The following is a 15,514-nucleotide window of genomic DNA, read 5'->3' on the forward strand; positions in this document are numbered from 1 at the left end:
GTTTTGTTAGTCTAGCCCACGAGACGCGCCGCTGCTGCGTTATTCATTCAAAATATTAGAGAAATATAGAAGCTCAATGCGGAGAAGATCTTGAATGCGTTAAAACCGAAACCAAGCCATTCACACAGAACGCATAATCAGCACATTTTTAGACAGACAAATATGACAGCTGCACTCGCGTCTCACACAAGAGTATAGAAAGCCATGCAAAGTTAAAACAGTTTAAACTTTTAGAAAACACGTCACGAATTTGTGGAGGTTTATTCCTTTTATCTGCGTCTCGTATGTTTTTAAATGCAGTCTGTGTGGCGGGGGCTTCGGCTCTTTGGATTAAGCAATGCATAAATACATGATGCTGTTTTGTTCATAATTGTTTATGCAATTTACGAAATTATATTAGATTTTTATGAGTTAATTTTGACGTAATGCATGTTTTTATAGAGTTACTTCCTTGCGTTGACAATTTTAAATGCGCTGCATTATTTTGCACATTGCGCCCTCCTGTGGCCTCGGGAGACAATTAGTTTTGAAAACCTATACAATAAAGACCTATTTAATCGGCATATAAAACATTAGAAATTAGATACGTTTAATTTTTATTATGTTTGATTGTTAAAACAAAAAATATTTGTTGTTTGTCTCAAATTGTGTTAATTGTAAATACTGTGGTTAAATTAAAAAAAAAAATTCTATTGCTTTGTTTTAAAAAAGGTCAATAATTATCGATACCGAACGATATGAAACATTATATCGTTGATACATTTTTTTTTTTAGCTGAGACCAAAAACGTTTGTTTGTGGATAAACATTTTTTTAAAATTAGGATATGTTCCTTAGACTTATTGGAAGGTTCAGTATAGTAGCAACTAATATATTTAAACTAAAAGATTGGGTGTTTAACCATATGAGAGTATAAATTGGACCAAAACTTCTGAATTATTTCACAAGACAAAAATTTATCTTTTAATGATTCATTCGCACCAATAAAGTGGACTGTTTTTGGTAAGACATCTAATAGGTCACATGTCATATCTCATGTTATAGCTCAGATTGAATAAAAGTTCCAGTCTTTTGAGTATGTTTTCATAGAATATCAAACTCTTTTATTAGAGTTTGAAATGGAGTCAAGTACGCTGATCTGTGTGTGTATATGTGCTGCAGGTGATTCTGAAGACGAGGGAACTCTCCGAGAAGGAACTCAAGATGAAACCGCCACTGATGGATTCGCCGTGCCATCAGAAGGTCTGACCAATCACGAGTCTCGAACCCATCTGATAGTAGAGCAGCACCCAGAGCGTTAGCATGCAGGCCTGTGTTCTCCTCGTCGATTGGCTGAATCACTCGCTGTGCATTTTACTACACTGTTTAACCCTGTTCTCTGATCAGATTCCATTCATTTAGATCTGATCGTTCTCTTCTCCTTCCACCTCTTTCTCTGCTCGACGTTTAACCTTTATGCTCTTCCTGTTTGTCTCTCTCGTCCCGCCCCTTCCTGTCGGATAGTCTCCCTCAAAATGGTACTGGAAGCTGGTGCCTGTAAGTGCCACAGCGCCCCCTGCATCCGTCACGTCACGCTGCAGGAAAAGCGTGACTAGATGTTGTGTGTGTGTGTGTCATTGTGCATCTCATGCGTTCATCCATCTGTCCATCTCTCTGTCTTGTTTTGTCTCTGTCTGTCTCAGCCTGATCTCATGAACGCTTTGGCCCATTGCATGCTGGAACCGGTGGAATTCTCTCGTGTGGTACAGTACTCGTGCTCTCTCACATACGCATACTCAAGGTCTGCACGAACCCAAACCCAGAGCTATTTTTTTTTTTTAGTAATTACAAACAAAAGCCTGCTGCAGACCTTTCAGGTCTCAAATTGACTAGCAGACATCTAACACACTCTTCAATACTTCACTCTTCCATGCATCCACACATCCAAGCATTCGAAAATGATATACTATTATACATATATATTTTTTATTTTAAGATTTCGTTTATATGTACTAATTAAACTAATTTTAACTGTACTAATTTTAATTACATTTATATGTTTGCACACACACATTTTTATAATATAAAATCAACTAATTTATATGTAATCATTATAATTTATATATGACGTGACATACTTGGAACCCATACTTGGAATTAGTGCTCTGCATTTATCCCATCCAAAGTACGCACACACAGCAGTGAACACACACACACCGTGAACACATACCCGGAGCAGTGGGCAGCCATTTTTGCTGCGGCGCCCGGGGAGCAGTTGGGGGTTCGGTGCCTTGCTCAAGGGCACCTCAGTCATGGTATTGAAGGTGGGAGAGAGCGCTGTACATTCACTCCCCCCACCTACAATCCCTGCCGGTATACAGTATATATATAATATGATTTATTATAGTAGATTATAATATACAAGTATATATATAATATGATTTATTATAGTAGATTATAATATACAAGTATATATATAATATGATTTATTATAGTAGATTATAATATACAAGTATATATATAATATGATTTATTATAGTAGATTATAATATATGTCACTTTTACTAATGAATTTTACTTTAGTATCATTGAGATACTATTATAATTTGTATCTAGTTTTTAGTTTTATATTTTCCATTTTCATTTTCATTTTAGTAATTTTGGTGTTTTTTTTAGCAGTTTTTGTTTACTTTATATGTACAGTAAGTAGTTTTACAAATTTTTCTCATTTAGTTATTTTTATTTAGAAGTTAATCTAAATTAAAATATGCTATGTTGCAGCTAGCTGAAAAATATTTTTTATTGGTTTAATTTATCTTTTAACAATGTTTTTTGCGTCGTTTTAAATACAGTTTTAGTTAATTATTTATATATATATATATATATATACATACATACATACATACAGTGTATATATTAGTGCTGTCAAACAATTAATCGCATCCAAAATAAAAGTTTTTGTTTGCATAATATATGTGTGTTCTGTGTGTGTATATATATATATATATATACGCATACAGTATATATTTTGAAAGTATTTACATGTCTATATTTATATAATTTATATTATAAATAAATATATTTAATATATAAACATAACATATTTTTCTGAAATATATACATGCATGTGTGTGTATTTAAATAATAAATATACACAGCACATATTATGTAAGCACATTTTTATTTTGAAAGCGATTAATCGTTTGACCACTCTAATATATAGTTAACTAAAAACATGATTAACATATATGTGTGTATGTATACACACACACACAAAATTTTAACCAAATTTTGAGTGAAATTCAATGGCATGTAAGAAACCACTATGCCACACAACACATTCCACACATATGGAGGTAATTTTGCATGAAAATAATAATTTTTATTTGTTCCTCTGGAAATGAAAGTCCTGTCATCTGTATGTATCGTAAGCATGCAAAAATGATTAAGAGCTTGGGCAGATTATTCAGTAAATAATCACAAAAACTAATTTCATTTCAGTCTGTTCCACACATTTATCATGGCATCTGAACACTTGGAATGGTGTGCTTTAATATAAAGTAATATGTTTATTATTAAGTTGTACAGACTTATTTTGCGATGCTTCTTTGTCATTTTTGGAGCTCAGCAGTCATAAATACTATCCGCTTTTATTGTATGGAAAAGATTTGTCTTTTTGTTTGAACAGTATTTAAACCGTATGAACAAAAACATGTTTCTAAAGTGACATGAGGGTGATTAATTGATGATAGGATTTTCATTTTTCATAGAACTGTCATATTTAAAGTGAGTGTGTGATTTAGTATGTGAGAGACTGTGTGTGTCTGATCTGTGTTAGATGCTTTATAAGCCCCTGCCTGCTCTCTCTCAGGTACGGTACCGTAGAGAACACCTGTCCGGCCGGCCGTTCCCACACCTGGCTGTGATGGAGGATCTGATGAAGGATGTTTGTGATGGCGCAGCTCTGCTAGCGGTCGTTCACTTCTACTGCCCTGAATACATGAGGCTAGATGGTATATAGACACACAATGGGCCACAAATGAGCAGAATAATCGTGTCAATTCATTCTTATGTAAATTGTTGCAATCAATTCAACTGCACAGTTTAAATCAGGTTTCTTTGGTGAATAGAAAGTTCAAATCGCTTACTTTGTAACATTATAAATATCTTTTCTATTAGATATTTGTCTGAAGGAGGTGCCGTCTCTATCGGACAGTGTGTATAACATCCATCTGCTCCGGGAGTTTTCTAACGAATACCTGAACAGGTGTTTTTACCTGCACACTGAAGATCTACTCTACAGCCCACCAGTGCTGAAGGTTCGTACTGAAATATATTTCATTCAGTAATACAAGAGTATAGCTAAAATAGCTACCTTCTAAGAAACCAAATGCATTCTTCAGTTAAAACAGTCCCACAACACATTGCTCCAAGCTCAGTGAAAACAAATCTACTTATACTTTTAAACTGACATGCTTAAAAAAAAAAAAAAATTTTATTATAAAATTGTTTATTCAATTAATCTAATTGACATGTAAAGTATTTGTACATCATGGTCATTTTTGTTGTACTGCCTTTAATATATGCATATTTTAATAATATAATATAATCTAAAACAAAGTATTTTAATTAAATTTATTTTTTTATTTAAAGCTGAAATAAAATCAAATATAAATATTGAATTTGACGTACTAAAACAAAAACTGAAATAAAAATAATTTAAAGCCAAATAAACAATTAAATAATACAATTATTCTATTTTAGTATATATTTACTGCATATAAAACATTTTTTAAATTGGAGTAAAGCTAAAATAAAATATAAATATTGAATATGAAGTACTAAAATTAAATTAAATTAAAAACTGAAATAAAAATTAATTAAAGCCAAATTGAAATATAAAACAATAACAAAATGGCAAAAGCACATACCAAAATGACTAAAATTTAAACTAAAACTGAATGCTTATTCAAAATATCAATAAATACTGTTATAGTATATAAATAAATAAAATAGATTGTTAATCTAATTAATCAAATAAAATTGTAAAGTGTAATTTTACAATACATCATGGTCATATTTGTTATAATGTCTTTAATATATGCAGATTTTAATTAAAAATAAATTTAAAATGAAATAGAATTTAATTAAATAATACAGTAATTCTATTTTAGTACAATATATATTTACTGTATTATATTTTTTAAAAGTTTAATTACCTTTGAGAATAATAGAAATTACAAAAATGTGGAAAATTAAAACATCTCTGTGTATTACAGTTAGTGGTCGACCGATATGGGTTTTTTGACCGCCGATGCCGATATCTTGGAAAGCAGAATGGCCAATATAATTTTATTTGTTTTAATTCATATTTAAGAAATTTGAAATCATTTGAAAATGGATTAAAAATAATTGTGTAAAATAAACATACTTATACTTTAGAAGACAAAGCATTTTTCACAAATAAATATTTAATAAAAATCTAATTGAATAGGAAGTAAACACTGTAACCAACTCAGTATTCTGGGAAGTTTGTGTATTTCTTTTTCAAATAAAGCCAAGGTAACACTCATTTTACATACAGCACACAATGAAAATGACATGAATATGACCATGGGCAAATGCATGAAGCATAGCATAATTTGAAATCACGAGTTTAGTTTGTCGATTGCGCGTCTCCAGTCAAGCTGAACTTTCCACCTGAACGCATTCAATTTGCATGGACGGACCGTCACGCAGAGAACACGCGATAATGCAGGATACAAATGCACACTTCACAAGATCTCAACTAGATTCGACTAAGTTTGCAAGGTTTGTGAAATTAAATGTTCATTAGTCATTCAAAGATGTGTTTAAATGATATTAATGCGTATTTGCTGAATGCTGACGGCAAACGAGAAAGTATTATAATGTTTGCCTTTCTATTACTAATAATATTAAAGCAGTCATTTATAATACTTTTTTGTATACATTTTAATTCAATTATTTAACAGTTCTATCTGATTATTGGATAAAACTGAACGACGACAGCGAACAAGAGGGAGAATGTGAGTACTGTGTGTTCAGGCGCTGCAATCTCAGCGCCGTCAAAATAAACGTCCCGCCTCGAACACATCGGCCAAACAGAAAAACTTATCGGCCAATGCCGATATTTGAAAAATGCCAAATATCGCCCGATATATCGATCGACCACTAATTACAGTCTTTGACATGTTCTTGTTCCTCCAGCATAACGTGATGGTTTTCATTGCTGAGCTCTTTTGGTGGTTTGAAGTAGTGAAGCCAGACTTCGTAAAGCCAAGAGACCTTCAAGAGATTAAAGATGGTAAGAATCCAGTCTTTAAAGCTCACTACTTTTCTGACACTTTGTTTCGATCTAAAAATATCCATCTCATGATTCATTCACTCTTTTATTTAAATGCTATGTTGTTATTGACAACCCATTGCTCCAATCTGACAGTGAGAGCGTCTCTTCAGCCAAAGAGTTCCCGCCCCCATGTGCCCATATCCAATGCCACCAAGCGAAACCTCTTAACTCCCTCCCCTTCAGCCGACTCGCTAGCGACAGCTGCCACTCCTGATGGTTGTATGCGGTATTACTTGCACCCTGAGGAGTCCTTGTCTGTGTAAGTCTGTTTGAAGTACCTAATGATCTGTTGCACATTGCCGTACATATTTTGCATTACATTGATTGTTTTATAAAACCTATATTTCATTTTAGTTTCAGAACAAACAGAAGCCCCTCCCACCCGCTCCTCCCACTGCGACAGAGACCGCAGAAGCCTCAGGGGGAGGAGAATTCAGGTAACTACATCTTCTAATCAAACTTTCAGGAATATTCACATATTGCACTTAAATCAATAACACTGATTAAATTGAACAGTTGCCTTTCTATTTTCTCATCTTTCTCTATCATTCTGTGAGCAGAGCTCAGGAACAGGTCAAACTCTTTGTCCCGTATGGATGGACTCATGCTTGGATCACAGTTTGCCTGGACAGAACGGAAACAAAGGTTAGGGTCAGGTCAAATGTTTTAACTAAAACTATTAAAATCTTTTTTTATGTATATGTATATTTTAACTCTGCTTTTTTTTTCAAATATTTTTGTAATATTTATTGGGATATTTGACTTTATTTCAAAATATTTTATGATATTTTATCAAATAAAATAAATATTAGATGAAAAACTTATAAAAGATAAAAAAACAAAAATTTGAATTCTTGCTCTGGCAACTAACTGAAATAAAATGCGTAGAAGATGAAGTACTAAAATTAAAAAGCCAAATAGTGAAATTGTATAGTGAAAACTAATAAAAATGACAAACGCACATAACAAAAATGACAAACTTAAACTGAAATTAAAATGAAAACATATCAAATAAATGCTAATTTAAAATAAGTACTGTAATAGTATATAAATACAATTCTATGAAAATTATTTAATTCATTTTATTTCTGTGTGATAATATCTATTTTTGGAAATCCAGGAAATTAAATACAAATGAAAGCTACTTTATTTTTTATATACTTTATCTCATATAAATATTTGCTCCTTTTATTTGGAAATTGCAAAATCTCTATAGGTTTACAACAGCCCAGTCTTGAATGAATGACTAACCCGTTCAAATTTCAAACCTGTTTTCTCAGGCCCATCTCTCAGATGGAGATGGATTGGGAACGTGTATGTGGCGATAATATCAGCTTGGCTCGATCCATAAGCAAGGACAGTTTAGCTTCTAATGTCGTCGTCATCACTCCACGACACCGCATCAACGGCCAGCCCCTCCCCCAGACACGTCACTATGACAACCAGGAGGAAGAGGAGGAGCTACTGACTGTGATTAACCCAGAGGGCGCATCTGCATCCAGAGACGCCCGACCCGAGAGTTTCTTCTTGGAACCATTGCAACCTGCGGTTCTACGTCCAAATAAGGAGAAAACGGAGGTTAGTAAGTGGGAGGAGAGTGGAGAGGGGCGGAGTCAGGGACGCAGGGGGGCGTATACACCGACAGAATGCACTCTCAACCGGAAGTTTACGCCGATCGGTAGCATAGAGCAAGCAAGCTCTCGAGCTCAATCTCCCGGAAGCTTCTTCCTGCACGACGACGTGGAGTGCGAGCGGGACAGTCCGCTCGACGACGTGGAGTGCGTGCGGGACAGTCTGCTCGACGACGCGGAGTGCGTGCGGGACAGTCCGCTCGACGACGCGGAGTGCGTGCGGGACAGTCCGCTCGGAGGCTGGGAGGACATCGCCTCGGATTTGGAGTTTGAGGAAGATGACGAAATAGAGGTCCAAGAGCAAGAGATTTCCAAAGCAGTTCTGATGCACGCTGGGAGGAAATGCATAGGACTCGGAGAGGAAGAGGAGTCGGCGAAACTGCGCCAGGATGTTTGCTTGCGCGAACGGTACGATAAAGAAGGCGCGAGTGGAAGGGCAAGTCCTTGCCCGAGCATGTTGTCGCAGGCCAGCAGCACGTCGACTGGCACTGGCCGCATGACGAGTTTCGCAGAACTCCGTAGACATGGAGTCGGATTCCCCGATGGTTGCTGCAGCACCGGGAGCTCGCAGACAACCACTCCTGATGGATCAGAAAGCGTGCAATTCCCTTCGGATGCGAGTCCGGGAACGCCAGGTGGCCGACCTGGTCTCACTTCCGAACTCGTACACCTTCGCATGCAGCTGGAGGAGAAACGGCGCGCTATTGAGATGCAGAAAAAGAAGATGGAGAACCTTTCGGCTCGGCAACGGCTGCAGCTGGGAAAAGCGGCGTTCTTTCATGTCGTTAAAAAGGGGAGGAGAGACACACTGCCACACCCAATGAAAACGGTAATTGGGTGTAAAAAGAAAGCGCTTGCGAAGGATGACTCATGCGTTGAGATTCTGAAAGCCCAAGGAAAAGACGCGGAGAGTAAAGAAACGCCGGTAGAGGAGGATAGGGACAATCGTTTGAGTGTAACAGGAGGGGGCGGGGCTTCGGATGATGTGGGCGGAGAACCAGATCTCGGCGAATGTAGCCGTTCAATTGAGCTCCTGAACGAAGCGATCGGAGCGATACAGCAGCAAATGATGCAACTGTCTCTCCAGCAGGACTTGCTCATGAAACAGACCATCCAGTCCCCGCAGGAAACCAAACCGAGCACTGTGCCGCCCTTAAACGAACACCCGCCAGAGCAACCTGAGACTAAGTCACGCCTTTCCGTACAGTTCACGGAAACCCTTTCCACCACAACCAAACGTCCTCCCAGGCTCAGCTCGAGTCGTACGCCTCAAACGAAACCTAGCGACCTCAAACTGAGCAAAGATACCAACAGTCGTCCAGCGGCGAAAGCAAGCACTCCGACACCGGGAGGCAGGACCCCCCGGGATGAGAATGAGGAAGAGGGCGGAGCTAAAGAGGGTGGGCGTGGCTCAAAAAGAATTATTCACAATACTACATTCAGACAGCAGGATGCCGCAAACCGACGCACCGACAGCCTCGACTCGCCCCAAAACGAACTCCCCCTGCTGGAACCGTCGCCTGTCGATCCAACCCAGGAGCGGAGCGAGTCCGGCGGCTCTGGAAAGGAGAACGTTCCGGTTCCGTCCGAGGAAAACCGAACGAAAGCACAGCTGATTGAAGTGGACCTATCTGACCTGGCTGAACCGGCTGACACTAGCACAGAACCTGATGAGGAACCGAAATCTGGACTGGGCTTCTTCTTTAAGGTACCAGAGCATTTTTGCAAAAGATGATGATTATTATTATTATTATTATTATTATTATTATTATTATATATTTTAAATATATTATTATTATATGATTCTATCTGTCTGTGTGTTATATTGCATTGTAAAAAAAAATCGGCCCCACTTTATATTAAGTGGCCTTAACTACTATGTACTTACATCAAAAAATAAGTACATTGTACTTATTGTGTTCATATTGTATTGCAAAACACATTTGCTGCTATTGCTGAGGTGGGATACGGGTGAGGTTAGGGACAGGTTTGGTGGTATGGGTAGGTTTAAGGGTGGGTTAAGGTGTAAGGGATGGGTCAACAGTGTAATTATAAATGTAATTACAGAAATTAATTACAGATGTAATTACATGCGGGTGTTTTTAAAATATAAGTAAAAACATGTATGTACACAATAAGTGCATTGTACCAAATTATTAATTTAAATGTAAGTACATAGATGTTAAGGCCAATTAATATAACGTGGGTCCAAAAATACTAATTATATTGCGTTATAAAATGGAACGTTTCAGCCCCAAGAAGAGTTGTTTAATAGGATTTATTTTTATTACATTTATTATTATTATTATTATCATTATTATTATTATTATTAAGTTTCAAGTTTCAGTTTATTTATATAGCACGTATAAAACAGCCACACGGCTGACCAAAGTGCTGTACAGAAATTCAAAATAGTAAAAAGAATATAAAAATCTGCACAGCTACACAATTAAACAGGGTCTCGCCTTAATAATAAAATAAGTCAATATATTAATAACACAAGAGAAACGAAGTATAAACCCATAAAAGACTAAGCAAAGACCAAGATCTGTGTTTGTATTAGATCTAAGTAGAGTGGGTTAATAAATATTTGTATTATTATTTAAATATTTCTAAATCTACTATTATAATATGATTTATCTGTTATTGTGTTGCATTATAATATTTATTCTAATTATACTTAGAAATTATGTTTAATGTGATTTATTTTATTTATTTATTTTTGGTTATTTATGGTAATTTAGTCGTTTTTTGGTTGTTTATTCATTTTTATTAAGAAATAAAACTTGAATTATTTATTGAGCATTGATGTCTTACCATTTTGCTATTGCTAGCATTTCTTAAAGGCCATAAGAATGTGAAGGCACCAATGATCAGTAATTTAATACATGTTTTTGATTAAATAAAATTGCAGTATAAAATTGTGAATGTAATTTATTTTGTTCACAATTGCAAGTGATTTTCTCTTTTAATTACTTTTCACATCTTGCCTGCCTATGATTTTATTTTATTATTTGAAATTAAAACCAATGTCTCCATTTTCCATTTCTGTATGCAGGATGATCAGAAAGATATGATTCTATCTGTCTGTGTGTTATATTGCATTGTAAAAAAAAATCGGCCCCACTTTATATTAAGTGGCCTTAACTACTATGTACTTACATCAAAAAATAAGTACATTGTACTTATTGTGTTCATATTGTATTGCAAAACACATTTGCTGCTATTGCTGAGGTGGGATACGGGTGAGGTTAGGGACAGGTTTGGTGGTATGGGTAGGTTTAAGGGTGGGTTAAGGTGTAAGGGATGGGTCAACAGTGTAATTATAAATGTAATTACAGAAATTAATTACAGATGTAATTACATGCGGGTGTTTTTAAAATATAAGTAAAAACATGTATGTACACAATAAGTGCATTGTACCAAATGATTAATTTAAATGTAAGTACATAGATGTTAAGGCCAATTAATATAACGTGGGTCCAAAAATACTAATTATATTGCGTTATAAAATGGAACGTTTCAGCCCCAAGAAGAGTTGTTTAATAGGATTTATTTTTATTACATTTATTATTATTATTATTATCATTATTATTATTATTATTAAGTTTCAAGTTTCAGTTTATTTATATAGCACGTATAAAACAGCCACACGGCTGACCAAAGTGCTGTACAGAAATTCAAAATAGTAAAAAGAATATAAAAATCTGCACAGCTACACAATTAAACAGGGTCTCGCCTTAATAATAAAATAAGTCAATATATTAATAACACAAGAGAAACGAAGTATAAACCCATAAAAGACTAAGCAAAGACCAAGATCTGTGTTTGTATTAGATCTAAGTAGAGTGGGTTAATAAATATTTGTATTATTATTTAAATATTTCTAAATCTACTATTATAATATGATTTATCTGTTATTGTGTTGCATTATAATATTTATTCTAATTATACTTAGAAATTATGTTTAATGTGATTTATTTTATTTATTTATTTTTGGTTATTTATGGTAATTTAGTCGTTTTTTGGTTGTTTATTCATTTTTATTAAGAAATAAAACTTGAATTATTTATTGAGCATTGATGTCTTACCATTTTGCTATTGCTAGCATTTCTTAAAGGCCATAAGAATGTGAAGGCACCAATGATCAGTAATTTAATACATGTTTTTGATTAAATAAAATTGCAGTATAAAATTGTGAATGTAATTTATTTTGTTCACAATTGCAAGTGATTTTCTCTTTTAATTACTTTTCACATCTTGCCTGCCTATGATTTTATTTTATTATTTGAAATTAAAACCAATGTCTCCATTTTCCATTTCTGTATGCAGGATGATCAGAAAACAGAGGATGAGCTGGCTAAGAAGAGGGCGGCGTTCCTTCTCAAACAGCAGCGTAAGGCCGAAGAGGCACGAATACGTAAGCAGCAGCTGGAGGCGGGGTCAGAGCTCAAACGAGATGAAGCCAGGTATCAGTCACGGTCGATCCAGTGTGTCTCTGTGGGAGTAAATACTGTAGAAGGGCTGCAGCAGATCGATTTGATGTCATTTGTGTGTGTTTGTATCAGACGAAAAGCTGAGGAAGAGCGTGTGCGTAAAGAGGAAGAAAAGGCTCGGAGGGAGTTGATCAAACAAGAGTACCTGAGCAGGAAGCAGCAAGAACTTCTGGAGGAACAGGGTGTGGCCAAACCACGCCCACGTAACAGGAGGCCCCGCCCTAAATCACTGCATCGTGCTGAATCTTCCTGTTCTGCTCGTAAATATTTCTGACTTGACATGCGCCATATTTCTGACTTGACATGCCTGAATTTGATTAGAACATCACTCTTTCTCTCTCCAGCGGTTAGTCTTTGTTCTGCTCCCTCTGGATCGTCTCTCTCATTGGCCTCTGCTGCTACTGAAGGTGACAGTGTGGCGTCAGGAGGGGCCAGTTCACACAGGTGAGTGGGAACAGACCATCAGTGTGCATATTATTGGCATAGATAGATAATTTACTATCAAGACAGTATTGCATATTAAACAACGTAAAAAAAAAAAAAAAATTGAGTAGCTACTTACATTTATATTTATCTGTATATACAGCTGTATATGTTTGAGCATGTAATAAATCATTGCCATAATTCCACAGGAAATTGAGCGGTGTGAATCCAACCACCTGATAATCCTTTTCCGTGACGGTGGATGTCAGTTCAGGGCGTTGTACGTATATTCCCCCGAAACAGAGGAGATCGTCAAGCTCAAAGGCACGGGACCGCGCGCCATCAGCCGCAAAATGATCGACAGACTCTACAAATACAGCTCTGACCGCAAGCAGTTCACCGTCATCCCCGCCAAGTCTGTGTCGGTCAGCGTAGACGCTCTCACCATCCACGGTCACCTGTGGCAGGCCAAGCGGCCGAGCACGTCAAAGAGAAAATGATCCCGCTTCCCATTGGCTCATCGGATTCAACCGCTGCTTTCTGATTGGTTACTGGGTTAAATTCCAGTCTCTTAAACTGCTGTTTTGCTAATGAGCAGGCCTCCTAATATTCTACTGGTCCACAAGACTCCCGCTTTCCTATTTGCTCACTAGCTGCCATGCTCCTATTGGCCACTATCTGCCTATTACACAAGCAGAGCTGAGGAAGTCAGAAGTGGGTGGAGCTTGATGTTTGATTGACAGAGTTAATGAATGTGTTTTAGGATTACGTCATCGTTCAGTGTTGTTTTTTTTAGGCAGGAATCTGCACGTGACACTTTTCTGTTTGATTTTACCATAGTATTAATTTACACAGGGAACAAAAGACGACACTTCCACTACTTGAACTATGAATTATGGTTGCTATCGTTGCACGTGCGAATGTGTGTACGAGCGCGTCCGTTTTTTTTGCATTTCTCATACCTCTCCATATGCTGCTGTTCATACATGACACTCACTTTAGCAGTGCAATGCAATGAACAAGTGACAAGGGATTTGAGTGTGTGCGCGCGTGTGTGTAGATGTTGACCTCTTCATGGTTTTAAAATATTTTATCATGAAATGCTTCTGTATTATCCATCTTTCCTTTTCTTCATGTATTCACGCTGGCTGCTGACAGTATTAATGTACGTTCCTAATTCTTCACTAAAGAATCATAGAAACGCATTGCCACTGATTGTGTGTGTGTTCAGTAAAGAATGTATGCACTCCAGGGACTCCTGTGAGCAGGGCTTTCTGTAGTATATGTTTGGATTGTACATAACTTTGCTTTAACTTTTCTTTATTAGCCTATTATTATTATTTACCATATATTTATTTTAAAGAAGAACACTGAAATTTAATAAATTATACAACCAAAATGATGTCTTGCTTGTGGTGTAATTTTAACAATCTGACCAAAGTAGAAATCAAAAATATCCTAAGATTCGTGAATTTAACACTTTTTTTGGGGGGCAGCAAACTGATCAAACATCGTAAGTCTATCCCTCTCAGCCTAGTTTTTGGTCTGTTCTGCCAGTGTTCGTGAACCCCTCCCGATCTCGCCATCGACGGCTCCCTGACCTTCTTCATTGGTGACAGCCAGGTAACAATCATATTTGCCCTGAAGTTTGTCACTGCTGTGAAATTAAAATACTATTAAAACATCTCAATACAGCCTAACTTAACCCTCCATAATGCTTAACAAGCAAGTCTGGCATTGGCATAACTTAAGCGTCATGCAAGGTCTGAAATGCCCCCAAAATTCCAGATAAGTTTTTATTTATTTATTTGTTTGGGTTTATAACTAATCTAGTTAAACATCACACCAGTATAGTGCTATTTTCCGGAATATCAGCACAATTGCATGTGACATTCATTTTATACAACAGCTCAATAAACAATAATTTGATTGTCAGTTATTTAGGCAACATTGTACATTTGGACTTTTTGCTCTATTTTGCTGATGAATCGTGTGAGTCATTCATAAAGTGAACTTTGCTTCATTCATGAATGAATCAGTCGGTTTGAATGAATCTAATGAATGAAAGTTTCTATTCTACTTAAAGGGATAGTTCACCCAAAAATGGTGATCCCAATTCATCTCCTCCGCGTCATCCTATAGTGCCATTTTGGAGAGTATCACATATGTAAACAACGTAATGAACGTATCACTGTTGCCAACTAATTTTCAGGTGAAGTTGCTAAAAGTTGCTAAATTTGTTGCTAAATGACGTTGTGATGTCATTGCGTGATGACGTCATTACGTAATCACAATGCAAAAATTGTCACTACATCAAATCTCAGTAATTTAGATTTGTTCGTAAAATAATATAAATGCATAATATAATGTTAAAATATAAATAACTTTTTATATACAACATTGAATTATTGAACGAACACTTACACCGTTTTGAAGGATTACAAGTTTTTTTTATTAGCTAGTGAAGTTCAAAACTACACATTCTGACCAATTAGTTTTAAGCAGTGTATTAGTAGTCCGTAGTTCATGAATGAATCAGTCGGTTTGAATGAATCTAATGAATGAAAGTTTCTATTCTACTTAAAGGGATAGTTCACCCAAAAATGGTGATCCCAATTC

The 15,514-nt window shown here is 36.1% G+C and overlaps 1 protein-coding gene across 1 annotated transcript in view; it reads left to right on the forward strand.

The window, feature by feature from the left end:
- The window catches only part of LOC107585636 (calmodulin-regulated spectrin-associated protein 1-B), a 20,485-nt gene extending 7,564 nt beyond the window's left edge, over positions 1-12,921 (forward strand). Inside the window, exons 3-14 of the mRNA XM_016272736.1 lie at positions 1,161-1,241; positions 1,682-1,741; positions 3,850-3,991; positions 4,158-4,297; positions 6,207-6,303; positions 6,439-6,604; positions 6,700-6,782; positions 6,906-6,990; positions 7,626-9,684; positions 12,309-12,445; positions 12,545-12,732; positions 12,817-12,921. Of these exons, the coding sequence (XP_016128222.1) occupies positions 1,161-1,241; positions 1,682-1,741; positions 3,850-3,991; positions 4,158-4,297; positions 6,207-6,303; positions 6,439-6,604; positions 6,700-6,782; positions 6,906-6,990; positions 7,626-9,684; positions 12,309-12,445; positions 12,545-12,732; positions 12,817-12,920 (3,342 nt within the window). The 3' untranslated portion in view covers position 12,921. The remainder of the gene's footprint in view (positions 1-1,160; positions 1,242-1,681; positions 1,742-3,849; positions 3,992-4,157; positions 4,298-6,206; positions 6,304-6,438; positions 6,605-6,699; positions 6,783-6,905; positions 6,991-7,625; positions 9,685-12,308; positions 12,446-12,544; positions 12,733-12,816) is intronic.
- Positions 12,922-15,514: the final 2,593 nt, after the last annotated feature.

The sequence above is a fragment of the Sinocyclocheilus grahami genome, unplaced genomic scaffold (assembly GCF_001515645.1).
Source record: "Sinocyclocheilus grahami isolate Dianchi unplaced genomic scaffold, SAMN03320097.WGS_v1.1 scaffold73.1, whole genome shotgun sequence".
NCBI lineage: Eukaryota > Metazoa > Chordata > Actinopteri > Cypriniformes > Cyprinidae > Sinocyclocheilus > Sinocyclocheilus grahami.